This window comes from Spermophilus citellus, assembly GCF_964194105.1.
Source record: "Spermophilus citellus genome assembly, chromosome: 4".
NCBI classification, from domain to species: Eukaryota; Metazoa; Chordata; class Mammalia; order Rodentia; family Sciuridae; genus Spermophilus; species Spermophilus citellus.
Genome location: NC_138185.1, coordinates 137992110 through 138005017, shown reverse-complemented (window position 1 = coordinate 138005017; position 12908 = coordinate 137992110). Strand labels below are relative to the sequence as shown.

Below are 12908 nucleotides of genomic sequence, written 5' to 3'. Positions count from 1 at the left end.
AATGTAAGATATTATAAGAGAAACTGTATGAGAGGTATATGGGAACTCTCTGTACTATTTTCCAATTTTTTCTGTTAATCTAAAACCATTTTTAAAAAAATCTATGCCTGGAAGTGTAGGACATAGTTCAGTAGTAGAGCACTTGCCTACTGTGTCTGAGACCCTAAATTTAATCCCTAGCACAAGCAAGCAAAGGGGGAGGGAGAGAGGAGGAAGGAGGGAAGGAAGGAAGAACACTAGTCTTTAATTAAATCAACTGAATCATTCCTTTTGGTCTGGGTCTGAATTTGGTCAAGAGTTACAACTCATAGATAACTTGCATTGAGTCCTTCCTTCCTTCCTTTCTTTCTTTTTAAAATTTTTTTTAAAGAGAGAGTGAGAGAGGGGAGAGAGAGAGAGAGAGAGAGAGAGAGAGAGAGAGAGAGAGAATTTTTAATATTTATTTTTTAGTTCTCGGCGGACACAACATCTTTGTTGGTATGTGGTGCTGAGGATCGAACCCAGGCCGCACGCATGCCAGTCGAATGCGCTACCGCTTGAGCCACATCCCCAGCCCCTCTTTTTAAATTTTAAGTTCTGGGAATTGAGCCCAGGGACACTCTACCACTGAGTCCTTTTTATTGTTTATTTTGAGGTGGGGGTCTCCCTAAGTTTTCAAGGCCAGCCTTGAATTTGGCATCCTCTTGTCTCAGCCTCTGGAGTCTTGGTAATTGCAGGCTACTGCACCCACAATGCTATTAAAATGGATTTACTTATTTCACAAATGTAGAAATGAGGCAGGAGAGAGTTCATTCATGCAAATGTTTAACGATAAATACTTACTAGTAAGTTGGTGACTGCCCTGGAAAGAGTTTACCCATGGTTCTGGGGCTTCCCCAGTAAGTGCCCTACAGGTGTCATGGGCAACTGTCCAGGATGAGCTCAGTCATGTAACCTCCACCCAATTCTACACAGTTCCTCTCCTACCACAGACAGTGGTGTCAATGCCACCATTTGCCAGGTCTCTCTAAAGAGCTGCCCTGCACTTTTTTTTTTGTATTTTTTTAGTTGTAGATGGACATGAGACATTTATTTATTTGTTTATTTAATTATTATTATTATTATTATTATTATTATTATTATTATTATTATTTTATGTGGTTCCGATAATCCAACCCAGTGCCAACCCATGTTCTAGGCAAGTGCTCTGCCACTGAGCCACAACCCCAGCCCCTGCACTTTCCTTTTACCCTCCACCTCTAACTTGCCACTAAGTCCAGGAACATTTTCTTATAAATGTCTTCCCTGTCTTTCTAGTCTACTCTTTCCCCTGTTTGGAACCTCACAATTTCTCTGTCTCTGCCTTAGATCGGATCCCTCCTGGGGTGAGCTCCACCCAAGCCACCACCCATATTTCTATAACCCACATCAGATGATTTCATTCCCTTCTGATGGCCCATTCCACAGCTACCACAACCTAGTCATGGCCCATCCCATTTCAGTCCCCTGCTCCCTAGCACTCCAGCTTTTAACTCACAAACATTACCCCCACATTGTTTGCAGGACTTGCTTTTGGTTTTTAAAGCCTACATAATGCCTTTCCTTCTTTGTCTTTGGAGATTATATGTGTACTTCAAATCGTAGCTCAAATTCAACTGCTTTCATACTCAAATTCTTGTTGGCCAAACAATCAATCAGCCCTTACCTGTCTTATGGCACCCACCAAACCAACTCTGAGGACTAAAGACCAGTAGACCCACATCTCCAGCTGAGAGTTCCCTAAGGTACCTGTGTAGTCCCATGTTCAAAGATGTCTGAATTACTTCTTACTATCAATTTGTTACCTATCAAAGCAAAATGCCCATACTTCATAATTGGGTGCCCCCAAGTGGCCAGGATAAGAAAAGTCATAGCAGTTCTGAGGGGTACAGGGAGGCTTCACAGAGAAGGTGGATTTAAGAAGTACTGAGGTTAAAGCCACATTTAGAGTTTATTGAGCTCGTGTTGCATGTTAGATATTACACTATAGCAATGAGCTTTCACCTAGATCACCTCATTTACTCCTCAAACAGACATACTGGGTATGTATTCTATGTTTCTGTAGAGGAGGCAACTGAGGTTAAGAGCATCTGCTATGTAGTAGCATAGCTACTTAGTGGCTGAACAGGGATAAGAAGGCTGATCTCTGGTTCCTACTCCATAGTACAGCCAAAGGATTGAAGGATGAGCATGTAGAGGTGGATTTCTGTAACCAGCCCACCAAGCAGAATGTAGAATCTACAGCAAGCAAGGTTCACCTAAGCCCCACCCCATACAAACCAGAGAGTTGTGGACACAGGACAGTGATGAAGTGGCTGGAAGTACTCTGTGTCCCTGAGACAACCCTCATAGGTATGCTGGCCTTCAACTGCTAATGTACTTCATGCAACATGGACATTCCCATGCTCTGTCCAAACCTGAAGGCAGAAGGCAGGTGATATGGGGTGGAGCTTTATGCATGGGGCAGGGTAGCCCCCTGCCTGGATCACTTTTCCCAAGGTGGAAACCTCTTGCCTACCATCCAGCTTTGAAACCTCCCTCCTCCAATCTGGGGCCTCCTTCTGGAAAGTGGTGTCACAACTGCAGGTTTGGGCAGGAAAAGTAGGACCCTGGTATAGTGGGAAGCATCCTAGATAGTTTGTCCTTTTAATCCCTCCAGAGCCAGTACATTGCCAGGCTCTGATAGCCCTCAGTAGGAGTTGCAGGGGTGTCACAGTTCTGGCTGGAAAGTTCAGCAAGAATGTAAGGTATAGGGGCTGGGGATGTGGCTCAAGTGGTAACACGCTCGTCTGGCATGCGTGCGGCCCGGGTTCGATCCTCAGCACCACATACAAACAAAGATGTTGTGTCTGCCAAGAACTGAAAAATAAATATTAAAAAATTCTCTCTCTCTCTTAAAAAAAATGTAAGGTATAGTGCAAACCTGCATGCCTTTGAGAGTGAAAGGGAACTTTTCATTTTTAGGATGGGGTTACCTGCAAAAGTGAGGGCAGCTGTGACCCTGGCTGAAAGCCTTTCACTTTAGCAAGGGGGCCCCAGAAGGAGACAGATTTCATCTGGGTCACCTAGGCAGATGGAAGACAGAAACCCAAATGTAGTGGCACTTGAGCCCTCAAACTGTTTTTTTTTTTTTTTTTTTTGGTACGGGGGGATTGAATCCAGGGGTGCTTAACCACTGAACCACATCCCCAGTCCTTTTTAATATTTTATTTAGAAACAGGGTCTTGCTAAATTGCTTAGGGCCTCACTAAGTTGCTGAGGCTGGCTTTTAACTCCCCATCCTCTGCCTCAGTCTACCCAGCATCTTGGATTGCAGATGTGCACCGCCACACCTGGTCCAAGCCCTCAAATTTCTGGGCCTTAGGATTACTTCTCTGACTTTGGCTAGTGGCTCTCACCTTTTCCACCACCTCCATCTGTCCTTCATTCCTGCTAGGCTTTTTGGGTATATGTTCCTTGCTCCTCCATGTTCCCACAGTCCTGTGACCACGTCGATGACCGCGCACCATGAGGCCAGAGACCTTGGTTGGTTTTGTTCTCTCTGCCATGTCCCCAGAACCTGGCACAGAGGGATGCTCATTTGTGGATCGAGTAACCTTATGCATAAGTGATCTCAATCACTTCTAATATTAATGATCTATTTATTGGTCCACCGCAGCTACAAAGACAGGGTCTTGCTAAGTTGCTACTTAAACTTGCCAAGACTAGACTAGCCTCAAACTTGTTACCCTACCACCCCCCCCCACCCCCGTCTCAGTCTCCCAACTAACTGGGATCACCGCCACTTCGCCCGGCTTTGCCTGTGTCGTGTGAAGGTAGACAAAAATAATGATTAGATTAAGAAACAGGAGGTCCTAGGGAGGGTATCTAGGCAGCGGGCTGTTGGAGAGGCTGAGCAGACCATCAGAGAAGGGGAAGCCTGGCCTTGAGAGCTGCGAAACCGCTACACTGAGGCTGGACTGCGCGGGGAGCGTCAGGAAAGGGGCTGAGAAAGCCGGGACTTCCCCCTGGTGTCGAGACCCGGAACTGCAGCAGGGCCTGGAGGGGGGGGCTTGCGTAGGCAGGGCACGCCCACCAGCCGGCAGCGCTCGGGCCACTCGGGGCGCACCAGTCTTGGCCCCACCCCGCCCTCGCAGCCCCTGCGGCGCCTGCGGGTGGAGGCCAGGCGGCTGACTGCTCCCGCAAACGCCGGGCTCTGAGAACCCGGAAGTTACGCCATAGGCGTGCGCCAGGGGAGCGGGAGTCAGCTGAGCTGCCGGGCGAGGTTGGGGGATCGGCTAAGGGGAGTTTGGGTTCACTTGGGGGCCGAGTGGAGTGCAAGATTGCTCCAGATTCAAGGGGAAGGACTCTCCCACCTTCTTTCTCTATAAGGCGAGAGCGAGAACGTCCAAGGAAGCCGCGGTGGCTGGTTCCCAGGATCTGTCAGAGGCTGGGGAGTCGCAGCTTCCAGTCCGGGGCGACGGGGATCCCTGGGGGCAGCCCAGTCGTGATCTCCGTGCCCCGGACGAAGGACCCAGAGGTCGAACACCATGGCGTCCATCCTGGATGAGTATGAGGACTCGCTGTCGCGCTCCGCTGTCTTGCAACCCGGCTGCCCTAATGTGGCAATCCCCCACTCGGGTAAGAAAGAGAGGGGCGCCGATGCCCCCTTTTGGCACCTTTGGGGCATGAGCGGGAAGTGCGGCTCCAAAAGCTCGGAATCACCTCCGGAACTTGAATTTTGCGACTCCTTATTTTCCTCCAGCTCTCTTGGCTCCCAGCTGGCGAATGGTGGAAGTTTGAAAGAGCCATAAGAGCAGCCGCATGATCTAGGGCCTGCCACTAGGGTCCTTTCTAAAGCGGGAAGTGGGGCTCAGTTAAGGAAATACTTGCCTACAGGGCCGCAGTTGAGCTGTTGGGAGAATCGAAAATAGAATACAGGTTTTTCCTGATACCTGGTTTTTCTGCTTTCCCACCAGACCCGAGTGAGAATAGGATAATGAAATTTGTGGAAGAGGAATGTTGTAGAAGGAGGGATGGTCCTAAAGGGAATTTGTCACTGATCTGGGAGAAATGAAGATGAGATATTCTTGGCCTTAGCTAGAGCTGTGTTCAGGGAAATTTTTGTAGAAAGTAGTGCAGAGTTGGCAGAGAGATGGTCACATTTTGAGCAATTGTCTAGTGAGAAAGCTGCTGCAGTTTTGTTAACACCAATGATTGGAGCGGTTCCCCAGGGCTCCCTCTGCCTTCAGGCTTCTGAAAACTTACTGTTTTTTCACTACTGCATGTTCAGGGAGGAGATAGATAATGAAGTTGGGATTAAGCTAAACAGGGGTTGTGGGACCAAAGACTGATAAAAGAGAATGCTCAAATCAACTCCCTGTAAGACTCACACCCTCCTCCCCTCCCACTACCACTGGAACTAGGTACATCCTGCTGTAATAGCATCTCAGGTGATCAAGAATCAACCACTCCCTGCTGTCAGAAGTGTGAGAAGAGGCCAAGACCCTTACAACAAACGACTTGATCTCAAACTATTTGTTAATCAAAGTGTGGGTGGGGAGGAACTACTGGGAGAATGTCATGTAGCACTGTTGTTTCTTCGTTTTTTTTTGTTTGGTTTTGTTGCCTGTCTCTTCCATAACTAGTGTTTTCTTTTCTTTTTTTTTTTTTTAAAGAGAGAGAGAGTGAGAGAGAGGGGGACAGAGAGAGAGAGAGAGAATTTTTAATGTTTATTTATTTTTTCTTAGTTCTCGGCGGACACAACATCTTTGTTGATATGTGGTGCTGAGGATCGAACCCGGGCCGCACGCACGCCAGGCGAGCGCGCTACCGCTTGAGCCACATCCCCAGCCCTTTTTTTTTTTTTTATAAAGTCAGTAGAGATTTTTTTAATATTTTATTTACATTTTAGTTTTTGGCAGACACAACATCTTTGTTTGTATGTGGTGCTGAGGATCGAACCCGGCCGCGCGCATGCCAGGCGAGCGCGCTACCACTTGAGCCACATCCCCAGCCCCATAACTAGTGTTTTCTAAACTTCTTGCCTGTAGGGTATGTGAATGCCCAGCTGGAGAAGGAAGTGCCCATCTTCACAAAGCAGCGCATTGACTTTACTCCTTCTGAGCGTATCACCAGTCTTGTGGTCTCCTGCAATCAGCTCTGCATGAGCCTGGGCAAGGATTCACTGCTCCGGTAATTTAGATCCCAAAAGCTTTTGCAATAGGGAATGGAAGGGTATTAGTTGGGGCCTTTCTTTCATTTGGGGCAAGGGAAGCAGTGGGTTCGGAATTTTAAGGATGTGTTCTATTTGTTCCTGAACCAACATAGTGTAGTAGTAGTAGCTAAGAATCAGACAGACATATTCAGATTCCAGCGGTACCACTTAGGAGCTATGGAATTTTTTTTTTTTTTTCAGTAGTAGGGATTGAGCAGAGGGGCACTTTATCATTAAGTTACATCCCTACCCACCTCCTTTTTACTTTTTATTTTGAGATAGGGTCTTGCTAAATTGCCTAGGCTGACTTTAAACTTGCAGTCTTTCTTCCTCAGCCTCCCGAGTAGCTGGGATTACAGTTATGCCCCACTATGCCTAATCCCAGCTATGAGATGGTTTTTTGGAGGGCAGGTACCAGGGATTAAACTCAGGGGCACTTGACCACTGAGCCACATCCCCAGCCCTATTTTGTATTTTATTTAAAGACAAGGTCTCACTGAGTTGCTTATCACCTCGCCATTGCTGGGGTTGGCTTTGAACTCATGATCCTCCTGTCTCAGCCTCCCAAGCTATTGGGATTACAGGCGTGTGCCACTGTGCCCAATTCCAGCTATGGAATCTTTAGCAAGTCACCTAATCTCTCTAAACATGGTCCTTCATCTGTTAAATATAGCTCTAGCTTACAAGTTGGTCACAGTGGTCATTGGAACAATCTATAGAGTCCTGAAGTATATCCACTAGAAATAGAAATAATATATGACAAAAGTGTCATCAAAATTGTTTATCTGTCTAGAAAACCATCTTGGGTAAACAGAGCCTCTCTCTCACAAAATGAATTCTAGCCAGGTGCTGTGGCACACGCCTATAATCCCAGTGGCCCTGGAGGCTGAGGCAGAAGTATTTCAAGTTCAAAGCAGTCTTAGCAAAAAGTGCGGTGCTAGGCAATTCAGTGAGACCCTGTCTCTAAATAAAATACAAAATAGGGCTGGGGATGTGGCTCAGTGGTCAAATGCCGCTGAGTTCAATCCTTTGTACCCCAAAACCAATACAAAGCCAAAAAAAACAGCTACACCTGTTAACTAATGGAATGTTCATGAAATATCACTAATTGACAAAAGCACATTACAAATTAATACACATATGAAGGCTTTTTTGGTAATAACATCAACAAAAACCTATTTATGTTATAAACATGAAAAAAGATGTTAGCATCAATTTTCTAGGTTGGGAATGATGTTTGAAAAGCAAATCATTACCTTTTTCTTTATGCGTATTTATATTAACTCTTTAGTGAGAATAAGCATATAACTTGGAAAGGATTTAATTAGAAAAATATAATTTAAATGGATACATTCAAAGTTATTTTGAAGATTGAGGTAATACTAGATTAAATTCTTGGTATAGTGCTTGATATATAGAAAGTGCTCAGTAACCACCAGCAACTCTGTTGTTCTCATCTTACCCCAGCAGTCTGGGATAAGCCTCCCATATGCACTGGAGATCTTTTTTCCTATAAAAGTATAGATGGACACAATACCTTTATTTTATTTATTTATTTATTTATTTTTTTTTATGTAGTGCTGAGGATTGAACCCAGTGCCTCACAGGTGCTAGGCAAGCACTCTACCACTGAGCTACAAACACAGCCCCACACTGGAGATCTTTTGAGCATAGGGGAAAGACTTCTCAGAATGAAGTGGGAGATTTCTCAGAATTGAGGGTTCTTTTTTTTTTTTTTTTTTTTAAGAGAGAGTGAGAGAGAGAGAGAGAGAGAATTTTTAATATTTTTTAGTTCTCGGCGGACACAACATCTTTGTTGGTATGTGGTGCTGAGGATTGAACCCGGGCCGCACTTGAGCCACATCCCCAGCCCTTGAGGGTTCTTAATAGGATCTATGTTTCAGGGTTCTTTTGGGATTTTATTCAGAATTTTGGTGTATATGTAGATTTCAGGGAAGAATGACTATGACTTTTACCAGAGAATTTCACAATTCAAAAGAGGATCTTCCCTTCTTTAGAGTGATACTGTGGCTCTTATCCCCACAGCATTGACCTGGGCAAAGCAAGTGAACCCAACCATGTAGAGTTGGGGCGTAAGGATGATGCTAAAGTTCACAAGATGTTCCTGGACCATACTGGTAAGTGGTGGTGAAGATCTGACAGGGACTTCTGGGTCAGTCACTGCCTGAGAGGGTGGGATCTGAGGAGGGAAGGGGCCAGGAGGGGGCTAAGGGTGGAAATGGCAGCATTCTCTAGGATGCCATATTCTGTCCTCTCTAGGCTCTCATCTGCTGATTGCTCTGAGCAGCACTGAGGTCCTCTATGTGAACCGTAATGGACAGAAAGTACGGCCACTAGCACGCTGGAAAGGACAGCTGGTGGAGAGTGTAGGTTGGAACAAGGCACTGGGCACTGAGAGTAGCACGGGACCCATCCTGGTTGGCAGTGCTCAAGGCCAGATCTTCGAAGCAGAGCTTTCAGCCAGTGAGGGTGGACTTTTTGGCCCTGCCCCAGATCTCTACTTCCGTCCATTGTACGTGCTAAATGAAGAAGGAGGCCCAGCACCTGTGTGTTCCCTCGAGGCTGAACGGGGCCCTGATGGGCGGGGCTTTGTTATTGCTACCACTCGGCAGCGCCTCTTCCAGTTCATAGGCCGAGCAGCAGAGGGGGCTGAGGCCCAGGGCTTCTCAGGGCTTTTTGCTGCCTACACAGATCACCCACCACCATTCCGTGAGTTTCCCAGCAACCTGGGTTACAGTGAGTTGGCCTTCTATACCCCCAAGCTGCGCTCTGCACCCCGGGCTTTTGCCTGGATGATGGGGGATGGCGTGTTGTATGGCTCATTGGACTGTGGCCGGCCTGACTCCCTTCTTAGTGAGGAGCGAGTCTGGGAATACCCAGAGGGAGTAGGTCCCGGGGCCAGCCCACCCTTAGCCATCGTCTTGACACAGTTCCACTTCCTGTTGCTGCTGGCCGACCGCGTGGAGGCAGTGTGCACACTGACCGGGCAGGTGGTGCTGCGGGATCATTTCCTGGAGAAGTTTGGGCCGCTCAAACACATGGTGAAAGACTCCTCCACAGGCCAGCTCTGGGCCTACACTGAGCGCGCTGTCTTTCGCTACCATGTGCAGCGTGAAGCCCGGGATGTCTGGCGCACCTACCTGGACATGAACCGCTTTGACCTGGCCAAGGAATATTGTCGAGAGCGGCCTGACTGCCTGGACACAGTCCTGGCCCGGGAGGCAGACTTCTGCTTTCGCCAGCATCGCTACCTGGAGAGTGCCCGCTGCTACGCCCTGACCCAGAGCTACTTTGAGGAGATTGCCCTTAAGTTCTTGGAGGCCCGACAGGAGGAGGCTCTGGCTGAGTTCCTGCAGCGAAAACTGGCCAGTTTGAAGCCATCCGAGCGAACCCAGGCCACACTGCTGACCACCTGGCTGACAGAGCTCTACCTGAGCCGGCTTGGGGCCCTGCAGGGTGACCCCGAGGCTCTGAATCTCTACCGGGAAACTCGGGAGCGTTTCCGTGCCTTCCTCGTCAGCCCTCGCCACAAGGAGTGGCTATTTGCCAGCCGGGCCTCTATTCATGAGCTGCTTGCCAGTCATGGGGACACGGAACACATGGTATACTTTGCAGTGATCATGCAGGACTATGAGCGGGTGGTGGCATACCACTGCCAGCACGAGGCCTATGAGGAGGCCTTGGCTGTGCTTTCTCGCCACCGTGACCCCCAGCTTTTCTACAAGTTCTCACCCATTCTCATTCGTCACATCCCTCGCCAGCTGGTAGACGCCTGGATTGAGCTGGGCAACCGGCTGGATGCCCGGCAGCTCATCCCTGCCCTGGTGAACTATAGCCAGGGTGGAGAGACCCAGCAGGTGAGCCAGGCCATCCGCTACATGGAATTCTGTGTGAATGTGCTCGGGGAGACTGAGCAGGCCATTCACAACTACCTGCTGTCACTGTATGCCCGCGGCCAGCCAGCCTCGCTGCTGGCCTACCTGGAGCAGGCTGGGGCCAGCCCACATCGTGTACATTATGATCTCAAGTATGCGCTGCGGCTCTGTGCTGAGCATGGCCATCACCGTGCTTGTGTCCATGTCTACAAAGTGCTGGAACTATATGAGGAAGCTGTGGATCTAGCCTTGCAGGTAAGTCTTGTCCCCAGTCAGGAGAGGAACCTGGAGAGCAGTAGGTTCAGAGACTGAAGGGTTGGCAGGGGACAAGGCTAGAGGGTGCTGGCTTCTCTCCCAGAGAGGTGCTATGCTATAGAATCTAAGGACATGGACTCTATAGAGCTCTGCCATTTTTTAAACTGTGTGACCTTGGGCTAATTTGTGAACCTTTCTATGCATCAGGTTATTCAGCTATAAAATGGGAGTAATTCGTTAGAGTTCTTTTTACCTCATAATGTACTGCATGAGAAAAGCACTCAGGGGCTAGGTTGTAGCTCAGTGGTAGAGCGCTCACCTAGCATGTGTGAGGCCCTGGATTCAATCCTCAGCATCACATAAAGATAAACAAACGGGGCTGGGGATGTGGCTCAAGTGGTAGCGCACTCACCTAGCATGTGTGCGGGCCGGGTTCAATCCTTAGCACCACATACAAACAAGATGTTGTGTCTGCCGAAAACTAAAATGTAAATAAAATATTTTAAAAAAAGAAAAAGATTACAGATCAGGGCTGAGAGTATAGCTTAGTCAGTAGAGTGCTTATTTAAAAAAAAAGAAAAGAAAAGAAACAAACAAAGGTATTGTGTTCATCTACAACTAAAAAATATTTGAAAGAAAGAAAGAGTGCTCAGAACAATGCCTGGCACATACATATGAGTAGAAGGAGAAGCTGCTGAGTTACCTTTCTCAAATTATGAATTGCACTTGCCTTAGGATCAAATGAAATGCTATTTAATATGTAAATTCCTGGGCCTGAACCCAGAATTTACTGAATCAGAATGTCTGAGGATAGGACTCAAAAATCAATATTTTTAACATGTTCCCCAAGTAATTTTTAAATTCTCTGGAATTGGAGCCCTACCAACATAAGTAGCTTCTTTTTCATAGCTGTGACAGGAACAGGCCCATTACTGGCTCTGGTTCTCCCTGGGCATCTGTCTATCTTGTAGTCTCTTTCCTGGGTGAGGAGGGGGCTTGACCCTAACACCCCCAGTTTCCCCACAGGTAGACGTGGACCTGGCCAAGCAGTGTGCAGACTTGCCTGAGGAGGATGAGGAACTACGAAAGAAGCTGTGGCTGAAGATTGCTCGGCATGTGGTGCAGGAGGAGGAAGATGTGCAGACAGCTATGGCCTGCCTGGCCAGCTGCCCCTTGCTCAAGATCGAGGATGTGCTACCCTTCTTTCCTGATTTTGTCACCATTGACCACTTCAAGGAGGCGATCTGTAGCTCACTTAAGGCCTATAACCATCATATCCAGGAGCTGCAGCGAGAGATGGAAGAGGCCACAGCCAGCGCCCAGCGCATTCGGAGAGACCTGCAGGAGCTACGGGGCCGCTATGGCACTGTGGAGCCCCAGGACAAATGCGCCACTTGTGATTTCCCTCTGCTTAACCGCCCTTTTTACCTTTTTCTCTGTGGCCACATGTTCCACGCTGACTGCCTACTGCAGGCCGTGCGGCCTGGCCTGCCTGCCTATAAGCAGGCCAGGCTTGAGGAGCTGCAGCGGAAGCTGGGGGCTGTACCCCCACCAGCCAAGGGCTCTGCCCGAGCCAAGGAGGCTGAGGGTGGGGCTGCAGCAGGAGGGCCCAGCCGAGAGCAGCTCAAAGCTGATCTAGATGAACTGGTGGCTGCTGAGTGTGTATACTGTGGGGAGCTGATGATCCGCTCTATTGACCGGCCCTTCATTGACCCCCAGCGCTATGAGGAGGAGCATCTGAGCTGGCTGTAGAAGGGTGTCCTATGAAGAATGGGCAGGCATGGGGAGCTGCTACTTGGCCCTCTTGGGAAGGCCACACCCTGTCTGTGCTCAGTCATCTGCGGTTATGTTGGGGAGTGGGAATAGAACTGTCATCCTGAAGTGTCGGGGTGAGGGCATTCTGCCAGCTGCCTGCTGTGCTTCAGACCCACCTTAGAACTGCTGTTACTCAGGCCACCAGCCTGGAGAGGTCAGAAACTGGATCCACTCCCACTCCTGTATCTAACAGTTCCTTTGTCCTTGTCATTCCCCACCCTGTTCATCTTCTGGATTGCAAGTACCCTTCTTTCTTTGCTTTGTGGCCTCTGGACTCCCAACCTTTCTCTGTCAGAGAAAGCCTCCTCTTCTCTCTGCCCCAGGTGTACCAGAAGTGAAAAGGTAGCCCTCCCACTTCCTGAGTTCTGGTGGGGAAGGTGATACTAATGGTGACCCTGGTGCACACTCTGGACCTCCACTATGAGGGGCGCCTTGGGGCTGGGGACCTCATAGAAGATATTGGGAGAGCATTAAAATGTCTGCACTGCATTGGTGGCGCTGGAGTTGATGGCTTTGTTGATGCTAAGCTTAATGATGTAGGAGGGGCTGGGATGCCACAAGGAGTCTGCCAGGGCCCTGCAGACCTTCAAGCCATGGCACATGGTCCTTCACCTGGAGATGAAGACAGGAAGATCTTGTCAGATTCTGCTTTCTTTCTTGTCTCCCTCCTCTATCTTTTGACTCAGTTGAGGATTATATTATAGCCCATCAATTTAAATCACAGAGTT

The 12908-nt window shown here is 48.5% G+C and overlaps 1 protein-coding gene across 2 annotated transcripts; it reads left to right on the top strand.

Moving 5' to 3' along the window:
* Positions 1–4179: 4179 nt before the first annotated feature.
* Positions 4180–12683, top strand: VPS18 (VPS18 core subunit of CORVET and HOPS complexes). Of its 2 annotated transcripts, XM_081289142.1 has the most exons (5): positions 4182–4638; positions 6051–6192; positions 8261–8352; positions 8495–10365; positions 11392–12683. In XM_081289142.1, exons 1-5 carry the CDS (start codon positions 4548–4550, stop codon positions 12115–12117), a joined length of 2922 nt encoding a protein of 973 aa, XP_081145268.1. In that variant the 5' UTR covers positions 4182–4547; the 3' UTR covers positions 12118–12683. The 2 variants fall into 2 exon arrangements, with proteins under 2 accessions (XP_081145269.1, XP_081145268.1); XM_081289143.1 differs by lacking the exon at positions 6051–6192 and having other exon boundaries at positions 4180–4638.
* The last annotated feature ends 225 nt before the right edge of the window (positions 12684–12908 follow it).

Excerpts from the sequence above, each read along its gene's own strand:
- VPS18 (XM_081289142.1), top strand. The coding sequence starts at position 4,548 with ATGGCGTCCATCCTGGATGAGTATGAGGACTCGCTGTCGCGCTCCGCT. Across the intron at positions 4,639-6,050 it reads TGTGGCAATCCCCCACTCGG|GGTATGTGAATGCCCAGCTG; the intron begins GTAAGAAAGAGA and ends TCTTGCCTGTAG. Across the intron at positions 6,193-8,260 it reads GGCAAGGATTCACTGCTCCG|CATTGACCTGGGCAAAGCAA; the intron begins GTAATTTAGATC and ends TTATCCCCACAG.